The sequence below is a fragment of the Physella acuta genome, unplaced genomic scaffold (genome assembly GCF_028476545.2).
Source record: "Physella acuta isolate Inbredline_101_S28 unplaced genomic scaffold, ASM2847654v3 ptg000991l, whole genome shotgun sequence".
Taxonomy (NCBI): Eukaryota; Metazoa; Mollusca; class Gastropoda; family Physidae; genus Physella; species Physella acuta.
The window spans coordinates 386,790-408,178 of record NW_026732508.1 but is presented as its reverse complement, the minus strand read 5'-3'; the positions used below and the strand labels follow the sequence as shown (position 1 = coordinate 408,178).

The following is a 21,389-nucleotide window of genomic DNA, read 5'->3' as shown; positions in this document are numbered from 1 at the left end:
AATGTGCAGTGTTCTTACATTTTTTCCTGTTCATAATTTAGAGGTTTTGGTTCTAGGAGGCAAACTGCAAATTGATGGCTGCTATCATGTCATTCAGGCTTTAAAGAAAAGAATCAATGTTTTATTTTAAAACCACTGGTGCTGCCTTGTATTGATCGTTCTATTTCACAGTCACTGCAGTTGCAAATTTCTATGCTCTGGTCTCGTTCTAGTGAAATGGCTTGCCAACACTGAACGCACAGACTTGAGGATGGCTCTGTAAACAGCAACTGGCGCTGGATGCTTTCAGGAAGTTTCCACCTCGAGAGCACTGAAGCTTTTTGTGACATGCTTGATGGTGTTGCATTGAGCAATGTACGTACAGCCACTAAACAAATATCCTGAAGTGGATAGGAAAATCCTTCAAGGTATTCAACTAACAGGGATATTTCATTATCTTCTGACGTATTTATTTTTTGGTAAAATTCTATGTCCTTAGCTAAGTGAAACAAGTCATATGATGTAAAATATCTGTTGATTATGAAATAACGAGCTATATCATCATTGCCACTTAGTAGAGCAACACACAATGGAGAAATGGGTACTTTGTGGTGATTGAACCTGAAGCAGTTATCAGAGCATCGTCTATCAGTAGGAGGGCAGCCATTTATCACCATACGCCTTACAATTGTTCGATGGTTTTTTGCCACCATGATGTGTAAAAAAGATTGATCTTCTGGTGACAAGTTTAAATCTGCACCGTGCAGAAGTAGATCTTCAATGATGCTGTAATCACCCAAGCTGTTGTAATAAGCTAAAGTAAAGGCTGTTTTTCCATCCAAACCAACAAAGTTTACATCCGCATTGTTATCAATCAGTAACTGTGCTGCCTCAAGCTCCCCAAGTTTTAGTGCATGCATAAGTGCAGAATATTGATTGTGATCACAGAAATTAATCTCCGCCTTCTTGTCAATCAAATGCTGGAGACATTGTACTTCACCTTGTCCAGCAGCATAAAAAATAGCAGATTTACCCATTCTGTCTTTTTTATTTATATCCACTTTTTCGCCCAGCAAGAACTGGACGCATTCTATTTTACCAGACTGAGATGACAGCATTAAAGCTGTAACTCCCTCTGAATCAGATTTATCTACATTGGCACCAAACTTCTGAAGAAGCTTGAGGTATTCCAATTTACCAGTATCAGCAGCATACATGGCAGCTGTCATTCTCATTTCATCTGGGGCATCCACTGTAGCCTTGTGTTCAAGCAAAATTTGAAGGCATTTTAGTTTTGAACATTTCAATGAATAAATCACAGCTGGTGTTTTTTGCTCATCATCCAGTCTACTGTCAGGGCTAAGGCCAGTGTCTAATAGCCAATTAACAAGCTCTGATTTACCATCTCTGATGGCTTTAAACAGTCTTTCCTTGTCTTGCATTATTTTTTGTTTGATGTGTTGTCTCAGCAGAAAGTAGATCTGGTCAATAATATTGTAATAGTAAAGCAAAGAAATGTAAGACTAAAACTTGGTAACAGTAACATAGTAACACATTCATAAAACTATAGAAATTAGATCTGAATTAATAACTCTTAACTTATATCTAGTGTGTATATAATATAATATACATATATATATATATATATATATATATATATATATATATATATTTATATATATATATATATATATATATATATATATATATATATATATATATATTTATATATATATATATATATATATATATATATATATATATATATATATATATATATATATATATATATATACATTATATATATATATACATTATATATATATATACATTATATGTATATACATTATATGTATACATTATATATATATATACATTATATATATATATACATTATATATATATATATACATTATATATATATATATATATATATATATATATATATATATATATATATATATATATATATATATATATATATATATATATATATATATAATATATATATATACATAGGCCTAGATAATTTACAGTTAAACTAGAGTTGATTAGTAACTAGATCTATTATAATTATATAGTCATATAGTATTTATAGATAGAATATAGATAGACTGTGTTCTATTATGAGTTACTTAACTTAAAGTTATTACTCAAAATATGTTTTAATGTATGTTATAGTATAGTAAAAAGAGTCTAGATCTAGATCTAGTAGTAGTGTAGTAGTAGTATACGTGTACACTGTAACTTAATAGATTAATTTAATATAGTACTTAAATACTTATAGTATAAGACTATAAGTATGGTAAAAACAATCAAACTTACACCATAGCCAAATTTACAAAAATAGACAGATGTTTCTCTAAGTTTATAACATACTAACTAAAACTTATCTAGATCTAGAGACTAATCTATTTCTAATCATTCTTTGAACTAGCCGTCGTACGTGATGGCATTTTAGCCTAAATCTATTAATAAACCTTTGAGATTTTGTGGGATTTTCCGATTTCAGAAAATAGGTTATGTGTGACTTTCCAGATCAAACTTTCAGAATCCAAGTAAATCAAGATCTAGATATCTGGGCAATGTCCATTTTTTAACCAAGCTACTGAGGTTAGAGAAATTAAAAATGAGTGTGCTAGCCTAAAAATATTAATAAATTATTAACTTAATAAAAATATATTTAATTTGTTATCCAACATCTAGATCTATATAATCTAGTCATAGTAAAATAATGAGATCTAGAAATCTATTATTTATTAACTATTCTATTACCTATTAGATTAACTATTTTGAACAGCATTAGTGTAGTGATCATGATCAACCATCATTTCCCCCTGTCACTTGGCTTGCAATTTCAGTTTCTCGTGTCTCATCACAACAGTTTAAAAATTTATAATTGTACATTGTGCAAAGGTTAGATAGGTCTAGATCTAAATTATAATATAACCACTGATTATGCTTAACTAAACTACTTGGTTCTAGATCTAGCTGTAGAGAGAGAGTGTAGAGATCAGACCTAATAATAATAGTCTAGATCAGTTACACTACGCTCACTACACTCAACAGTGTTAGTAATAATAGTTAGAGCAAAGGCGTAGCGAGGGGTGGGGGGTGTGGAACGCACAAGTTGACAACATTTAGGGGGGTGACACCAAAGCAAAAAATAAGCAAAATATATAGAGAAAAATGATAATTCCACTTAATTAAGTGATTAATTCGAGTGTTAAATTGTCTTTTAAGAGGTGCAAATTGAAAGGTTGAGTGGGGGGGGAGGGGGGTGCAAATCAAAAGTTTGAGGGGGGGGTGCAAATTGAAAGTTGGTCGCTACGCCTCTGGGGGTGACACCATTAAGTGCCGCACCGGGTGACACCCAACCTCGCTACGCCACTGAGTTAGAGTTAGTTGTTACATATTACTTAGTGCTGACTGAAATTCCTAATCTATTCAATTGTTTATTTGTTGGCCAAAGTCTGGAAAAAAAAGTCTGGAAGAAACACTGATCCACTCTATGCCAGTCAAACGAATAAACTATTATTACTATTATTAATTACTATAGCAATTAGGGCCTGTTCTGACTATATTTATAATGTATAGGTCTATATTATAATTATATTGAATAGATTTATCACATCTTTAATAATAATTAACTATTATAGTAGGCCTACTAATAGGGCTAATAGTAATAGCTAATATTACAATATCATATGTTGCCAGGGAAAGTTCAAAGTATTAAAAACATCAAATAGCTCATGTCATTTCTCTGTTTAACAGCTATAACAGTTCATTTAAAAATATTGGTGTATTTAAAAAATTCATGTTGATATTAATTGACATTTGTTTTTTTTCTGCTATTTGAAACTTTTGTTAAAGCCAACTTTGTAGTTGAAGAACAGGAAATTTTAGTTCAATTAAAATTAGAACTTATGACATTCATGCCAAAGTTTATAAAGTGATAGGCTCTACAATGTTTCATCAATTTATAAAATATTTTGACAATACATTCCATAAAGCATAATAAGGGGAACAGGTAAATGTATGCAGAATGTTTAATTTTGAAAATTTTGTTTCATTCCAGAACTCGCAGCTAAATACTTTAACAAAGAAGTCATTTTACTCAAGTATCAGTATTTATTTAAATCATTTACACTCAGTGTAACACTGGAAAATGGCCAGCAATGAAGATGCATTCCTTTTAGCAATTAAATCTGGAAGAGAAAATAGAGTAAGGGAATTGCTAAATGCCAATTTAAAGACAAACCTAATCAGCAGGACTGCTCTTAACAATGGCCTAATACAAGCGACTAACATGAATAAAATTGAATGTGTAAGAATTTGTATTGAGTACAAAGCTGATGTGAATCACCGTGATGTAACAGGCATGACAGCTGCCATGTATGCTGCTGACAAAGGTTATTTTAACTGCCTCCAAATTCTGTGTGAGGCTGGTGCCAATATGAGCTGCACTGATACATACGGCACCAATGCTTTGATGTTGTCTGCCCAATGGGGCAACAGTTCTGAGTGTTTTCAGTACTTGATAAACAAAACTCTACAAGATTTAAACAAGAGGGATAACACAGGAAATACAGCTTTACATTATGCTTGTAAACATGATTATGGTGAGGGTGTAAAAAGGCTAGTCGACTTGAATTATGCTGTTGATCTTAATGCTGTTGAATCTGAAATGGGGTATTCTCCTCTCATGCATGCCATCAAAAGAGGGTTTTATGCCCTGGCTAGGATATTGCTGAACAAGAATGTTGACTTGAACATTGTGGGTAATGATGAAAAGACTGCTTTAACTTTGGCTTTAGAACAAAGCATAAAGGATTATGATCTTATTGAACAGATTCTTACATCCTCTTCCAACTTGGAGATAAAAAATGATTCTGTATTTTTGCATATTATGGTTGCACAAAATAAAAATAAAATTGTGCGCAGAATGTTAATCAACAATGTTCTACCTATTGACAGGCAATGTGTGGAGCAGTCATATTTTCCATTTGATTTTTATAGTTCAGAGATTTCACCTCTGTGTGTTGCATTATTGTCAGAATATAAAGACATTGCACTTTACTTTATATGTAATAGATTCTTCTCTTCATATGATATGCATCATTTACTGAATGATAAAGGACTTAAGTTGAAACTAGAGGCAATGGAGAACAGCAAAGAACTCCTGGATATTCTTAAATACCTTTCAGATAGACCAGAGATACTTACTGAAAAGGTGGAAGGAAGCCAACTCAAACACCTTTGTATTAACAGCTGGCATAATATTCCATTATCTCCTGATTATGAGATAGAGCCATGCGGTTGCAGTGATTGTTTGGATGGTGGCTATAAAATAAAGGAATAAAGACTTCTTTTCTTTAGTGCAGTCAATAATATAAATCTATTTACTGTTTAGTAATTGAATTCAATAAAACTTATTTTCATTATAAAATTTGCTTATTTAGGTATTTTTCTTGGCTTTACTAGATTTATCCCAAAACAGAGAAGAGCTAGTTCTTTTATAGTAAAGGGTTTGTGATTGATGTATGAAATAAAGGGTGTTAATCATTCATGTATCTGCTTAACTACAATATACAAACAAGCCTCATTTGAATTGAAATATGTAGATTTTGCAGATTGCAATTAGACTCCAATTTTTGTTATTTGTATTAGACACAAGATGCTGTCACATGTTATTTGTATTTGACCTTTCCAAACTTTAAAAAAATATTAGAAAATGTTTAGAAATCCAAACCAGAAAGTTTAGAAGTCTGTTTTCCCTTTTCATGTTTCTGAAAGCTGATTTCCAAATAATGTTCAACAGCTTTATTTTATTAATTAGATTTAGAAAAAAAAATTTTGTTGATGCATGTATTGTGAAAAGTTTACAAAAATATATTTGTGTAATTATATTTTCTTCTTCATTCTTAATTGCAATATTGGATTTCCTCCAACTCTGTTGAGTATTACATTTCAACTTGTTACACGCCATATAGTAGTTGACTCAGTTATTATATTAAAATTGGAAACCATTGTTAAGCGGCAGAACTAACCTTTGTCTCAATTGGTTACTGGCTGTAAAATGTCTTTAAGTCCTCCAGGCTTTAATTAAAGAGTCTTATATGAACCTATTTTTAAGCCTTGGAAACTAGCTGCGCCGGTGCTGACGACACATCCTTTCCTATGCTAAGGGCAAAGAACATGATAGCTCATCAGCCCTCAAAGTGTAAGCTATCAAGTCTGAAAGGGTATTTTACATAGTATTATTCTACATTTTTTTCCTTTAATACTCCATGGTATCATAAGCTATCCAATATTCAAAAACTAAAACTATACAATCTTCTGATTGTTTTATGTAGTTTTAAACAAGTGCTTCCTGTATTTTAAAGAATGTTCATATCACAAGGTGTATGTCATATAACAATTTAATTGAAATAAAAAGTGTATATACTATACTCACTCTTGTTGAGTATGTTTATTTAAAGGTGACGTTATTTACTCTATGTTGTACATTAAAGTTAGTTTTTCAAAAGTATGAAACACTGTGTCAGTAGGATGTGTGACTAGACAAGTATGACCTAAGATGTGTGACTAGACAAGTATGACCTAAGATGTGTGACTAGACAAGTATGACCTAAGATGTGTGACTAGACAAGTATGACCTAAGATGTGTGACTAGACAAGTATGACCTAGGATGTGTGACTAGACAAGTATGACCTAAGATGTGTGACTAGACAAGTATGACCTAGGATGTGTGACTAGACAAGTATGACCTAGGATGTGTGACTAGACAAGTATGACCTAGGATGGTTGACTAGACAAGTATGACCTAAGGTGTGTGACTAGACAAGTATGACCTAGGATGTGTGACTAGACAAGTATGACCTAAGATGTGTGACTAGACAAGTATGACCTAAGATGTGTGACTAGACAAGTATGACCTAAGATGTGTGACTAGACAAGTATGACCTAAGATGTGTGACTAGACAAGTATGACCTAAGATGTGTGACTAGACAAGTATGACCTAAGATGTGTGACTAGACAAGTATGACCTAAGATGTGTGACTAGACAAGCATGACCTAAGATGTGTGACTAGACAAGCATGACCTAAGATGTGTGACTAGACAAGTATGACCTAGGATGGTTGACTAGACAAGTATGACCTAAGATGTGTGACTAGACAAGTATGACCTAAGATGTGTGACTAGACAAGTATGACCTAAGATGTGTGACTAGACAAGTATGACCTAAGATGTGACTAGACAAGTATGACCTAAGATGTGACTAGACAAGTATGACCTAAGATGTGACTAGACAAGTATGACCTAAGATGTGACTAGACAAGTATGACCTAAGATGTGTGACTAGACAAGTATGACCTAAGATGTATGACTAGACAAGTATGACCTAAGATGTGACTAGACAAGTATGACCTAGGATGTGTGACTAGACAAGTATGACCTAAGATGTGTGACTAGACAAGTATGACCTAAGATGTGTGACTAGACAAGTATGACCTAGGATGGTTGACTAGACAAGTATGACCTAAGATGTGTGACTAGACAACTATGACCTAAGATGTGTGACTATACAAGTATGACCTAAGATGTGTGATTAGACAAGCATGACCAAAAAATAACAAACACTGAGACATGTTTTATAACACACAAAACCTTAAACATCCAAACAATACCAACACAAAAAAAATTGTTCAAGATATTTGGTAAACATTTTGTTTATATCCAAAGATGTCAAGAGGTCATATTTACTTTGTTTAAAAAACACAATGAACTTGTACATGAAATGTAATACAATACACAAATTGATAAAACTCAAGTGGATTTATCATGACTTGACTCCATAAGCTTGCACAAAGAATACATAAAACACAGAAATGTTCTTTTGCCTAAATTCATTTATTATCTGTACATCAAATTTAAACTTTCTTTCCCCAGCTAACACAGCTGAAAGAAAAAAATTAAATGCATGACCAAACATCAAGTCCTTGAACCTGTGTCTCAAAGAGGCTAGTTACTTGGACAAACCTATCATAACTTAAGATATGGTATTTTATGTAGTTATGCTTAATCAGGATAATATTAAACAAACTTTTTTCACGTCTTTAATCGAATCAAAGTGGAACCCCTCAATCAGTTCCATCTTCTGGCTTACTAACCCAAACTTATATTTGATTGATATAATTAAAGAAAATTTTGTATAAATGTCAAAAGGCATGGGAAGTAACAAAAGAATCCCTAAATTCCAAAATCTTTATTTTAATGTAACATTTTTGGCTTAAACTGTAAGAATTTAACTGTAACATTTTTTAAAAAAATAAATATAAACAAGCCTGCTCAGGTGAAATCTGGCCACTTTAGCTTATCCACAGTACAGAAATAATTAAATGAAAACATGCTATAAAGCATCAATTAAATCATTATTCTTACCATCATACTCATGATTGTAATCAAATGGATTCACAAGAAAAATTATAATTGGAAATGGCTTGGTGAGACCTATCACATCACCTAGTAAACTGACAAACTAACTAGTACTACTAACAGCTGCATGTAGTGAACACTCCTCAGAGTCCCATATTCAACTAACCATTACTATTAAGAAATTTAGAGCAAGTGGCCAACTTTCCCATTGTTCTATATACAATATTATGATAAATATGAACAAGATAAAGCTTGCTGTTGAAGAATAATTAATATATAGGAACTGATTACTAACACTTCAACAGCTTTCTGGAAACTTACCATAATGAAATATTTGTAAACATAGATTAAGGATCAAAGCATTTCTCAACTGAGCTTAACTATAAAAGAAAACCAAACAAAAACAGGTTATTAAATTAACAACTAACACATTATTTTATGAATTTTAATTATAGAGCAAAAATTTCAAATGGACATAACATAATCCTTCAAAAAAGAATCATCACTTGAACTTAATGCAGACTCCCCAAATATAATAATCAGGCATAACATCAGACATACTGAAAATAATTTAAAGGATGGGAAAACCTGCATTATTAAAAAATGAAACTATTCTTAATATTTGTGATTTTAAGTTTTGTGAAATTATCACACTATTCTAAAGTCAACAAAATAGCTCTAATTCTCTCCTTTATTTTTACAAGTTGATTTTTATTATCAATGAAGTTGCAATGTAAATGAAGCAAAAAATATCGGTCAAATTGTACATACAGCACTTATCAAAAAATTTATAAACATTTCATATCAAACTCTCTAAATGTGGAATTGATGGGTAATGTGGAGGTCCTCTTCCAGCCATAACCTCCATGTCAGAAATATAAACATGGAGTGTTCATTTTGTTTTTAAAAACAATTTTAATATGGACCAAGTGTAATGCAGTTGTATCTTTGTAACTGCAAACAAATTGTAGCAAAAACCACATATCTGAAGACAATGTACAAGTAATAAATAATGGCAGAAAAATCCCTGCTCCCCAAGCTGTGGCCAAAAGATTTTACAATGAAATCAAGAGAACATGCCTTTTCTGAAATGTTTAAATACAAATGAAAAACTATCTGTCCATTCTGATGAGATGAAGGGTGAATATCTGTTTCATATTTTAAGAACAATTATAAGTTGCATAATATCACACCATGAAAAAAAATCACTGACACAGAGTCATGAAAACAGACTGGAAAACCGTGGCTGTTTAGCAGACTTGACAACAGTACATTATGTGACAGTTAAAGCATATGAAAAAAATCGGCAAATTACAAAGTACTTTCACAGGGCAATTTTTGGGGGATGAATTGTGACCAACTGGCTTAGATCGTATTTAAGCTTTGAGGTACATAGTACTGGTCAAACTGCACTTTAAATCAAATGTTTTAATATTTGTTTCAACAACTTAATACTTTATATAATTTCAACATTTTAAATATTTTTATGAGTAATTCTAAAAAAAAGAATCAATGTAATGGTAATTAAAACAAATTTTGTTGCAACTGAAAAATATATTGTATTAATTATATTTTGCGGCATAATACCTTATCAAAATAAAGTAATGCCGTTAATATATATAAAGCTCTGCACTAAAAGGTTGCTATTGTATGCATAAATCAATCACACCTACAGATGAATTCAGAAGCCATTCATGCAAACATGTATTTACAATATCTATGCACACAGCCCTTTCATTTTATGAAAATGCAGTTTGTAAACAGCATATTGTCAGGTTTATGGGACAATTTATACATTTGAATATTTGACACAACCCATGTGCTAATGCATCTTCTACTGCAGCACATGCTTGTGATTAATTAACTTTGAACATATATACACAACTCTTTTAACATTTCATTGAACCGTCTGATGAAGGACATTTGAATGAGTCTAGATTGCAGCAGAAATAACTCATAGTAAAACCATATCTCGACCCATCTGCACCAGATCACTTGTCTAAAAATCACCCACAGCCAAATAAATTTCAAAATAACATAAAGACCAGGTGAAATTTATTTTTCTCTGAAGGCGGTGTCGGAAGTTTTAAACATCTTGCTACTATTAATTTAAAGAAACTTCATCTAAAAGAAAAGTTAGGATGTTACTTCACTTGGTCTTTAATACATAAGGCAAACCAAAGCATGTCTATGATGAGGCTAGTAGTGAGGTAGAATGGTACATTATAGTGGCTGTACAGTGGGTCTGGAAACTCTGGAATGTCTAGCAGTGAGACATTATCTGCTTTTACACTGTCATTACATGCTTTTTTAAATAAAAAAGAAAGGGCTAGTTCTGTTGGCTCTAGAATTACATTACAAGAGTGAAATAGTCTCACATTTGATCTGATGCAGATGCTCAATAAAAATGCATTGAGAAAAATCATACAAGCATGATAATAATACATAATTCAACAAAAGAATGAATTATTATTAAGCCTGTTTGATCCTTTTCCTCGGTGGACCAAGAGGTGGGCTTTGTTGGCTGGCCAAGGCCCGGAAAGCTTCAGCAATGAGGTGTGGATGTGCTTGAATCATAGATCTCCACCCTGTTGTCTCCATCACATCTGTTGCATGGCTAAAATAATGGAAGAAAAATTAATGCTTGACTATGATTGAGGGGTCATTTTCAATTGACTAATTAAATGAACTATCACAAATATCAAGAAGAGCATTTTAAAAGCTTTTAAAATCTATGGATGTATCATGAGAAACTTGCTCTTTTTTTAGGTTCAAGCTACATGGACCATAATAAACTTTAAAACAATTAAAATGCTCAACACCTGGTTTACAATATTAAAAAAAGAACATTAAAAACTTAATCATACATGAAGTTTAAGTAAAATGAATGTTATAAGATAATATACAAATAGAAATGATAATTAGTAAAAATGAAAAGCCAAAAAATATCTCATTACTTCAATAATTTTTTTTAAACAGTACTTCAGAAATGATGATCCAAAGAGCAGAGAAGTAATAATAATAAAGCTTAATTTTATAAAGGGGCACACTGGACAAGGCCATTTTATACATAAGCCACTGATAAATGTATGTACTTTTGAAGGAATGTAAATTAAATAAATTCATATTTATCAAGGTATACAGAGTAATAGAAGCATTAAAAACATTGATGAGATGTGATAACACATTGCATAAGGTGATATACTGGTGTTGAGATTTGATGTAATGGATTGGCTTGTTTTATGCCAAATTAGCTTAAGAAGTTCTAGGATGGGTAACTTATGATGGTGAATGAGATTCATAGATAAAAATTTTATACACTGAATTAAACATGAGATATTCAGAGTAAAAATGTTCCCCATTATTCAATCATACAACCCCACTATTCTAAATACAAGTTGTAAAATACTCAATAAGCACTTGTTGATAATGTAGATATAGTGGCCTTTAGGTAACCGTGAATTTAACCACTGGAATAAGAAACTCCAAAAACTAATGTATTTAGTGATAAAAATTACACCCACCTATTTATAAAATCAATGGCATGAGTTTTCAACTGTTCCGCACTGTGTAGATCTGCTAACACCAGAATGTCACAAACATTTTCTATCGTAAGATTTGAGCATAACGCCTCCTCACACATGACTTTAAGTCTTTCTAAAGCGTACTGAAATATGATCATACCAAGTTTACAACTATGGTTTTTAACATCTTCATTAATGAATCATTATAACTAGCCATTTAGTACAAAGCAATATGTAAAAGTAAAAAAATGTTGCATCACAGTTCTTAGCACATATGTGTAATGTTTTAGTTTTAGAGAAATAAGGTGAGAAATACCTTATCTGCTGCAGCTAGAAGATCATCTGCCATCTTGTCGAGGTTTGGGGCCTTCCCTGTGTAAGTAAATCTTAACATTTCTCTCATCACTTCATGATCAACATCTTGAATATCAACTCGATTCTGAAAAAACATTTTTAACAATTAAAAAAATACAAAATATAAAAAATAAGTAAAAAAAAAAAAAAAAAAAAAAAAATTTTAAAAAATCACAGATTTTATAATTATAATTCATTTGCAGATTATTAGGATTGTAATACTATATAACTGCAAAGTAACAGTTTAGTTTAACAAAGAATAAGGGTAATGGGAATATTGACTTATTTTAGCATAAATTAGTAAAAAAAAAAATACTTTCTTTAATAGGAAAATTCAATGAAAATTGTATCATACGCTGGTATGTAAAATATTGTGGAATAAGCATGTAAAACCATTCTGTAAAATATAAATTCTAATCTGCTAAGCGTACACACCTGTTTACTTTCTGACATTTGATGTTCAAACATGGCATTGAATACAGGAGACCTTGCTGGAATAGAAAATGATTAAATTAAATAAATTTAGGCTCAATTTAATACAAAAGATTTGAGTTAAAAAAAACAATAGTGGTGGCTTTGGCACCACAATGAGGTTTAGTTTTTCTTTTCCTTTTAAACTCATCCTTTTACCTCACACATAATAAATCACAAAACAGTGTAGTCTAGTCTGCACTCTAGAAAATGGTATAATTAGCTGCTTTATTGAAAAAAGGATGTGGTTATTTAAAAAAAAATTAGCTGAAGGATAACTAAATTAATAGTTCAAAAAATAGCTTATAAATGGTGAGTAAAATACTTGCCAGCTAATATAGCTTTGTGTGCTAGAAATTCTCGACCTCCCACACATAACGTGACATCACTGAAGGATGAACGATCAAACAGCTGTCCCAAGTCTTCACTAAGCCTGCACTCTGGCACTTTAACCGGAGTGCAATTTGACTGACCAGATACGTTAACTGTGTCACCAACTACGCTAACCTAAAATATATTTTTGGAAAAAAAAAAAACAGTTAAAGAAATGTAAAATCTCTTAAAATCTGGACAACTATGTTTATAAAAAAATGTATCTTACAACTATATGTGATTTTTTTCCACTTACCTCACAAAATATTGTTAGCTTGTCATCAGGTAATAAACCATTTGCTTCGTCCATAAGAAAGTCTCGTCGAATAAACTTTTTAAACCCCCAGTCTTTTCCCTGTACAAATCTGTATGCTCGTTGACTTTCTGTGAATGAAAACTTTGATCAGCCATTTTGACTTAACAGATTATCTCGTAAACATTTACATAATATATTACATTTAAATGGGACGGAGTGGTCTAGCAGTAGAGAGTTGGACTGCTAACCCGTAAGTCTCGAGTTCGAAACCGGGTTCAAGTCAGTAGACCGTCCCTGAGTCCACCCAACTCTGATGGGTACCTAACTCACGTTAGGGAAAGTAAAGGCGGCTTGGCATAGTACTGACCACACTATCTCTTCATATGCCAAGGTCACAGAAACAAGTGAACTCAACTTCACTTGCCATATAGACCGTCAGGTTTGAAAAAGGAACTTTTACATTTAAATCATTAATAACATTAATTAAATAAGTTTTAGTGATACAATAAAGTTTTTAAATATGTCCTAAGTTTAAAACTTGATTAATTGTATCCAGACTAGACAATTTGCTTTTAACAATTAATCTCTTAAGTTGGTATTATACATTTAAATGTACTTAGCAAAACTAATAAAGGAGGTATGAATATTTACCCATTGCTTTGGTTTCTTCCCTTTTTGCATTTAAAATGGAAAATTTGAACTTTGCTCGAACTTCACTTTTATTACATGAGACCAAAAGAAGGTAAAGAGATAAGTAATCCTTACTCTCCTCATCTAGTCCTTTGGGGTTCACTCGCAAACACCTGCATGGGAATATATTGTTGGGTTAAGCATTAATCACAGCATCCTAAAGACTACAGAATAGTAAATAAGGGAGCAGTTAAAAAAGTCATTAAACTAATAAGTCTAAAATTCAAACTCCAGTATGGGTATGTATTGCGTATCTGAGTAGACTGAAATCTAATGTATTCTGACTATTAAAAAGTACAAGCATTAGGGCATTAGTGAATAATCAATCCATTCAACACTGAAGTAGAAGAAACAGATGAACTGTACTCCATATTCCCAATGGACATTTAGAGTACTTTAGTTGTCTAGTACAATCTTTCTTTATGATTGAACAATGGTCATAGTATAGTTAAAAGAAAACTGGAAAATTTTCACCATCATATTACAGAACAAGTGGCTAACATATTTTATAACAAAACTCTTACCACTTAAGCTTGTCATTTGCTCCTGCTGAAAATGTCGAACTCTTTAATACTTCTCCCATTTCTTCTCTACAAAAACTAAAATTGTTAATGGTCCATATGTACGAAAATTTGATTACTTTAACCTGTTGATGGGGGAAAAAAATAGTTATATCATCAATCATAAAATAAACTAGCTGTGGATATTATGAACAATAGTAATGAATTATTTTCTGAACTTAACCACAAAAGCTACCCAAAAAAAAAGTATTTACTATTTTTACAAAAAATCCTAAATTAAAAAAAAAATGTTTACTTGTGTGTAACACCAATTGTCAGCAACGGGGCAAGACACATCTGGAGGAGGCGGTGTTGGCACTCGACACACCGCCATCCTTGAATTATCAGGAGACGATGACGTCTCGTTGTCACCTTGGTCCGTCAGTTTGCCGGTTTAAATGAATACCTCCCAAAGAAAACTGTATCAAGACAGCAATTTAATTGGAAAGAATACCTAAATTAGAAAAAAAAACTATTTTAATGCAAAATAAAAACAACTCCATAAATTTTTTTCTCTTTTTCCTGGCCAGCTTGTTATGGCTTTTGATGGGCTTTGCCAAAAATACCACATAATATACACAGCAGCAGTTAAATAATGGTTTAATTGCAGTTTGATAAGAAAAATTTCAAACTAAACATTGATCTATTATATCATATTTTTGTACTAAGCAAACATTTTAGTATTGCACGCTACCCTGGAGGCGTGGCTGGTTGCTAAAAACCATATGGCGTCCACACCGGATGCATGACTTAAGACGATTTTTCGCCTTAGTTCCAGTGACCTTCTTTACAAATGTTTACCAATGGCAAAATGGCTGGTTTTTCACGTTATGAATCAAGTGATAGGTGACAGGGCTAAATAATGCCAGAAAAGCTTTTTAAAATTTGCTTTGGAGAATGAAGGCTGAATTTAAAAGTTGATGTCTTTAAAAAAATAATAGAAATTTTAAAATATCAGCCCAGGGAGTACAAAAATGAATTGGAGGTTGTAAAACTATTAGGTTTATAAAATAGCTATCCTGGGTGTCAGCGAATCAAGGTGGACTGGCTCAGGACAAAAAAGGCTGATATCAGGAGAGCTACTGCTGTACTCAGGTCATGAGGATGAAAATGCACCACATACTCAAGGAGTTGCACTCATGCTATCAAATCAAGCACAAAGGGCTCTCATTGGATGGGAGGCACACTGCCCGCGGATCATAACAGCTACCTTTAAAACTAAAATAAGACGAATAAACATGGACATAATACAGGCCTACGCCCCAACAAATGACAGCAAAGAGGAGGACAAAGACGAATTCTACAACAGGCTAATGACCATTATCCAGAACCGCCCAAGAAGAAACATCCTTATACTCATGGGCGACTTCAATGCTAAGATTGGAAGCGACAACAGAGGATATGAAGAATGTATGGGACAGCAGGGTTTAGGTGAGATGAACGAAAACGGAGAAAGATTTGCTGACTTGTGTGCCACAAATAATTTAGTCATTGGTGGTAGTCTCTTTCATCATAAAAGGATACATAAAGCTACTTGGGTATCACCCGACCTATCTACAGAAAACCAGATAGACCATATATGTATCATAAAAAAGTTCAGGAGATCACTTCAGGATGTACGCGTCAAGAGAGGAGCTGATGTTGCTTCAGACCATCACCTACTGGTAGCTAAAGTAAAACTCAAGCTGAAGAAAAACATGTTGGAAAACAAAAGGAAATACAGGTACAACACAGGCCTGCTAAAGGACCCATCTAAACTCAACGAATTTAAACTTCATATGTCCAATAGGTTCCAGGTACTACAAGAACTAATAGAAGAAGAGACGATAGAGGAAACATGGGAAAAAACTAAAAGTATATTAACATCAACATGCGAAGAAGTGCTAGGCCCTATCAAAAGACAAGCGAAGGAATGGATATCAGCAGATACCATGAAAATTATTGAAGAGAGAAAAAGAAAGAAGGTAACATTAAACAACAGCCGCACACGGGCTACGAAATTAAAAGCACTGGAAGAATACACCGAAACGAACAAAAATGTAAAGAAACACATAAGGAAAGACAAACGGAGCTATTTGGAACTGCTGGCAAGAGAAGCGGAAGAAGCACTGTACCATGGTAATATTAGGGACGTGTACAATACAATTAAGAAGATATCTGGTAAGTACAGTAAGCCAGAGAGGCCAGTGAAAACCAAAGATGGAAAGACAATACCTGATGCGGAAGGACAGATGAAGAGATGGGTGGAACATTTTGAAGAACTACTGAATAGACCAACACCAGAGTGCACGCAAGACATACCACCAGCTGAAAGTGACCTCCCTATAGACTGCAACCCACCTTCAAAAGAAGAGATACATAGAGCTATAAAGCAGCTGAAAAATTGGAAGGCTCCAGGAATAGATGGTATACCGGCAGAAGCACTGACAGCAGATATAGAAACTAGCACCACACTACTATACACACTCTTCAAGAAAATCTGGGAAGATGAACAAATACCAGAGGAGTGGAAGGAGGGACTACTCATAAAGCTTCCAAAGAAAGGCGATCTTAGTGCATGCTCTAACTATAGAGGGATAACACTTTTGTCCATCCCAGGCAAAGTCTTCAACAGAATATTATTAAACAGAATGAAGGAAGCCATAGATCCCCAGCTTCGAGATCAACAGGCGGGCTTTAGGAAGGAAAGGTCATGCATAGACCAAATTGCTACCCTGCGCATCATCATTGAACAGACCCAAGAGTGGAACTCATCTCTCTATATTAATTTCATAGACTATGAGAAGGCCTTTGATAGCCTGGATAGGCAGTCAATGTGGAAATTGTTGAGACACTACGGGGTGCCACAGAAAATAGTCAACATTATTATGTCTTCATATGAAGGTCTCAAGTGTAGAGTAGTGCATGGCCAACAGACTACAGAGGCCTTCCCAGTACGGACCGGAGTAAGGCAGGGTTGCCTACTTTCACCATTCCTGTTCCTACTGGCCATAGACTGGGTTATGAAGATGTCAACAGAGAAAACGCGAAACGGTATACAGTGGACATTGTGGAGCCAGCTGGATGACCTGGACTTTGCTGACGACCTGGCCCTCCTTTCTCACACACAACAGCAAATGCAGGATAAAACCAACAGGGTTGCAAATTTTTCTACAAGCCTGGGTCTGAACATCCACAGAGGGAAAAGTAAAGTTCTCAAAGTCAATGCATCAAACAACAACCCTATAACACTGGCAGAAGAAGCCCTAGAAGAAGTGGATAGATTCACCTACCTTGGAAGTATTGTTGATAAGCAGGGTGGGACAGAAGCAGACATAAAAATAAGGATGGGTAAGGCAAGAGCAGTCTTCAACCAACTAAAAAATGTTTGGGGTTCGGGAGATTTAACCCTTAGAATAAAAATCCGGATCTTCAACACACTAGTAAAACCTGTTTTACTCTATGGAGCTGAGACATGGAGAATAACTGCTATAAATAAGAAGAAAATACAATCATTTATAAACGCATGTCTCAGAAAGATCCTGCGAATTCGCTGGCCTAAAACCATCAGAAATGATGTTCTATGGCAACGGACAAATCAACTGCCAGTGGAAGTAGAGATCCTCCAGAGAAAATGGAAATGGATTGGCCACACACTCAGGAAGCCTGTATCCAGCATAACAAGACAGGCCCTCACCTGGAATCCACAAGGCAGGAGGAAGAGAGGCAGACCAAGAAAGACCTGGAGACGTGACCTGGAAGAAGACACCAAGAAGATTGGATACACCTGGGGACAGTTGGAGAGACTAGCCCTGGACAGAGACGTCTGGAAAGCTCTTGTCAGCGGCCTATGTCCCAGTAGGGACGACAGGCAAACATGACATGACATTCCTGGCCAGCTTGTTATGGCTTTTGATGGGCTTTGCCAAAAATACCACATAATATACACAGCAGCAGTTAAATAATGGTTTAATTGCAGTTTGATAAGAAAAATTTCAAACTAAACATTGATCTATTATATCATATTTTTGTACTAAGCAAACATTTTAGTATTGCACGCTACCCTGGAGGCGTGGCTGGTTGCTAAAAACCATATGGCGTCCACACCGGATGCATGACTTAAGACGATTTTTCGCCTTAGTTCCAGTGACCTTCTTTACAAATGTTTACCAATGGCAAAATGGCTGGTTTTTCACGTTATGAATCAAGTGATAGGTGACAGGGCTAAATAATGCCAGAAAAGCTTTTTAAAATTTGCTTTGGAGAATGAAGGCTGAATTTAAAAGTTGATGTCTTTAAAAAAATAATAGAAATTTTAAAATATCAGCCCAGGGAGTACAAAAATGAATTGGAGGTTGTAAAACTATTAGGTTTATCAGTCTATGAAAAAAATAAATCAAATATTGCATGCCACTTTTTAAAAAAACACTTCATCTGAATGACAACCAAATTGTTTTTTTTTTTTTTTAGACCATGTGACCTCTATTTGGTAGCTTCAAACATAAGGGTGATATAACATAGGTGCAAGATTGTAATGGAAAGGTGTGTCATGCCATAGCTGTGAGTGACAATAAATTTAAAATCAAGTAATTTAGTCTAAGAAGAGGTAAAACTCTCAAAATTAGTGTCTAATGGATTAAATATGGATGTCTATCATTCAGTGATATGTTAAAATTGAAAATTGAGTACATTTTAGATTTAGCGAAAAAATCTAAAACATTTGGTCCCTTAAAACGTTTTCAATATTGGCACGCTTTAAAAAGAAACTGATTTATAAGGGACAACAACAAGAACAGACTTGAAAATAGTCAAAAGGCCTATTAAATATTTTTAAAATCATGTAGGCCTACTATGTAATTAAAATAAATATGGTTGTAAAAACCAGACTGTTTGGTTTTTGACAAACTAAAGATTGGATGAGTTTGATGTTTTTAGTATTTTTTGGTAACTAAACTAAATTTGACAAAAACACTATTAGTATTTGTATCCTGTCAACAGTAATGAACGAAGGATTTTTGTCAACTCTCTGATGTCCATGATTAATATAATAGTGATACGTGAAAATAAGAAACCATGACCAAAAATTTCAAACTTTTTCACAATTTTCCGCAAGCATGAAGTTTTTTTTAACCAAATTACTTCAGGCCCTAAGCCCTCAATGAGTTTGGTCTTTACCTTTTGTTTTGTGTTTTCTAATCTTGTCATTGCTTTTCCATGAAATGCATTAATTTAATTTAGGCTAATTAATTATCTCATAAACAGCATTTATATGTGGGCCTACTATATAAGCCTATAGGGTGTAGGCCTAATTAAATACAGAAAAGTGGGCCTGCCTAAAATAGACTGCAAAAAATTGTGAAAAGAGTAGTAAGGGTTGCAGAATTTACATGGTCTTAAGTCTAAACTAAAGAGAGTTGCCCAAAAAAACAAAGTCTGCTGCCCATTACTCCTCAAGGGATTCACAGGGTTATGACAAAGTGAAAGTAAGTAAATTAACTTTTAGGGCCAAGTCCTAGATCTACTTGAAACACTTTTGGAATTGAAACAGTATCATACTGAGTAGGCCTATGTTATTTACCTATTTAATATTACTGGGTAGTCTACTGAGTTCTAACTAAAAATAAGAAATGCATCACTTAGATCTAACTCAATCTGACTTAACTCACAGAGTGACTGACTTAATCACTTAGAGACAATTAGACCCAGTCTATAGTACTAAACTACTATATTACTATAAGTATAAACTATAATTATAGGCCTTTAGGGCAGATCTAGATCTAGATTCTCTAGATCTGTCAGTATTCTGAGAATTCTCTCTCAGGTAATCTAGAATCTAAATATAATCTAGATTCTAGTATCTTAGAAGTTAAATAAGTTAGTATTCTTAATTCTAGCATTGAAAAGGAAGTTAAAAATTAGTAAAATTAAATTAGTAGGCCTATTGAATTGGTTCTAGATCTAGTCTAGATCTAGATCTAGTTCTAGCCAAGTTACTTGAAGTTAGGATGTAGCTAGATCTAGTAGATCTAGATCTATTCAATAATCAAATCGTTTTCACAAAGCCGTACTTGATGATAAGGTGTGCTGGCTCAAAAGAATCTTTTAAAATATAGATCTAGAGTCTAATCTAGACCCTAGATACTAGATTCTCTAGATCTTCTAGATCTAATAATTTTGGTCAGAGTGAAAGTTAGATTAACACTAAGTTCTACTCTCCAGTTTTCAGCGTTGAACTTCCCTTTTTTAATCGTATTTACTGCATGGTATTTTGTTCATTATTTATTACTACAAGCCCATTTATAAAACAAGGCCAATCCGAGTATACCTCTAACGTTAGAATGTCATGGTTGGTATAATCACACCTTCATTTTGGATGATAAAAATCGTAGATTTAGACATAAACATTGATTAAAATAATTAAATGAAAAGTGCAGTCTCTAGCCTAGTGATACTTTTACGCAGCCGCAGTACAATAATGTCACTTTTGGAAACGAGGCTATGACCCAGATAGCCTCCAAACTAGGTGTCACGGCTTATGTTTGAATTTCATATATTCCTTTACGTAACTCTAGTAACTGCAATGAAAATACCGTTTTGAGATTATTATGTAGTGTTTGCTTACTATATGACGCTTTATGTCCAAAAAAAAACAATAACTATGGTGAAAAGAAACATTAATTTTCTGAAATCAATTAGATGGCAGATTAGGCAAAGCGAAAGCATGATCAAATAAACAGCCATCTTATTTATAATAAGAACTAGA

General features: G+C 33.4%; 3 protein-coding genes across 5 annotated transcripts; 1 reads left to right on the top strand and 2 right to left on the bottom strand.

Annotated features, from left to right (window-relative positions):
- Nucleotides 1-31: 31 nt before the first annotated feature.
- On the bottom strand, nt 32-2,437 carry LOC131954347 (serine/threonine-protein phosphatase 6 regulatory ankyrin repeat subunit C). 2 transcript variants are annotated; one of them, XM_059317958.1, is made up of 2 exons: nt 2,305-2,437; nt 32-1,460 (listed from the first exon to the last, which is right to left on the bottom strand). In XM_059317958.1, the coding sequence occupies exon 2, from the start codon at nt 1,419-1,421 to the stop codon at nt 114-116; it is 1,308 nt and encodes a 435-aa protein (XP_059173941.1). In that variant the 5' UTR covers nt 1,422-1,460; nt 2,305-2,437; the 3' UTR covers nt 32-113. The 2 variants fall into 2 exon arrangements, with proteins under 2 accessions (XP_059173941.1, XP_059173939.1); XM_059317956.1 differs by having other exon boundaries at nt 32-1,443.
- Nucleotides 2,438-2,556: 119 nt separating this feature from the next.
- Nucleotides 2,557-6,505, top strand: LOC131954371 (ankyrin repeat domain-containing protein 17). 2 transcript variants are annotated; one of them, XM_059317997.1, is made up of 2 exons: nt 2,557-2,592; nt 4,058-6,505. In XM_059317997.1, the coding sequence occupies exon 2, from the start codon at nt 4,148-4,150 to the stop codon at nt 5,339-5,341; it is 1,194 nt and encodes a 397-aa protein (XP_059173980.1). In that variant the 5' UTR covers nt 2,557-2,592; nt 4,058-4,147; the 3' UTR covers nt 5,342-6,505. The 2 variants fall into 2 exon arrangements, with proteins under 2 accessions (XP_059173980.1, XP_059173981.1); XM_059317998.1 differs by lacking the exon at nt 2,557-2,592 and adding an exon at nt 2,805-2,895.
- Nucleotides 6,506-7,703: 1,198 nt separating this feature from the next.
- On the bottom strand, nt 7,704-21,117 carry LOC131954349 (speckle-type POZ protein). Its single transcript, XM_059317961.1, has 10 exons — nt 20,952-21,117; nt 14,904-15,101; nt 14,612-14,733; nt 14,049-14,200; nt 13,398-13,525; nt 13,099-13,276; nt 12,734-12,789; nt 12,261-12,383; nt 11,945-12,087; nt 7,704-11,037 (listed from the first exon to the last, which is right to left on the bottom strand). Exons 2-10 carry the CDS (start codon nt 14,979-14,981, stop codon nt 10,893-10,895), a joined length of 1,125 nt encoding a protein of 374 aa, XP_059173944.1. The 5' UTR covers nt 14,982-15,101; nt 20,952-21,117; the 3' UTR covers nt 7,704-10,892.
- Between the last annotated feature and the right edge of the window lie 272 nt (nt 21,118-21,389).

Bases quoted from the DNA above. Each gene is read 5' to 3' on its own strand.
- LOC131954349 (XM_059317961.1), bottom strand. From the start codon at position 14,981: ATGGCGGTGTGTCGAGTGCCAACACCGCCTCCTCCAGATGTGTCTTGC. The intron at 14,201-14,611 runs GTAAGAGTTTTG...ATTCCCATGCAG, and splicing joins GCAAATGACAAGCTTAAGTG to GTGTTTGCGAGTGAACCCCA. The intron at 11,038-11,944 runs GTGGGTGTAATT...CCATTATTTTAG, and splicing joins GCCATTGATTTTATAAATAG to CCATGCAACAGATGTGATGG.
- LOC131954371 (XM_059317997.1), top strand. From the start codon at position 4,148: ATGGCCAGCAATGAAGATGCATTCCTTTTAGCAATTAAATCTGGAAGA.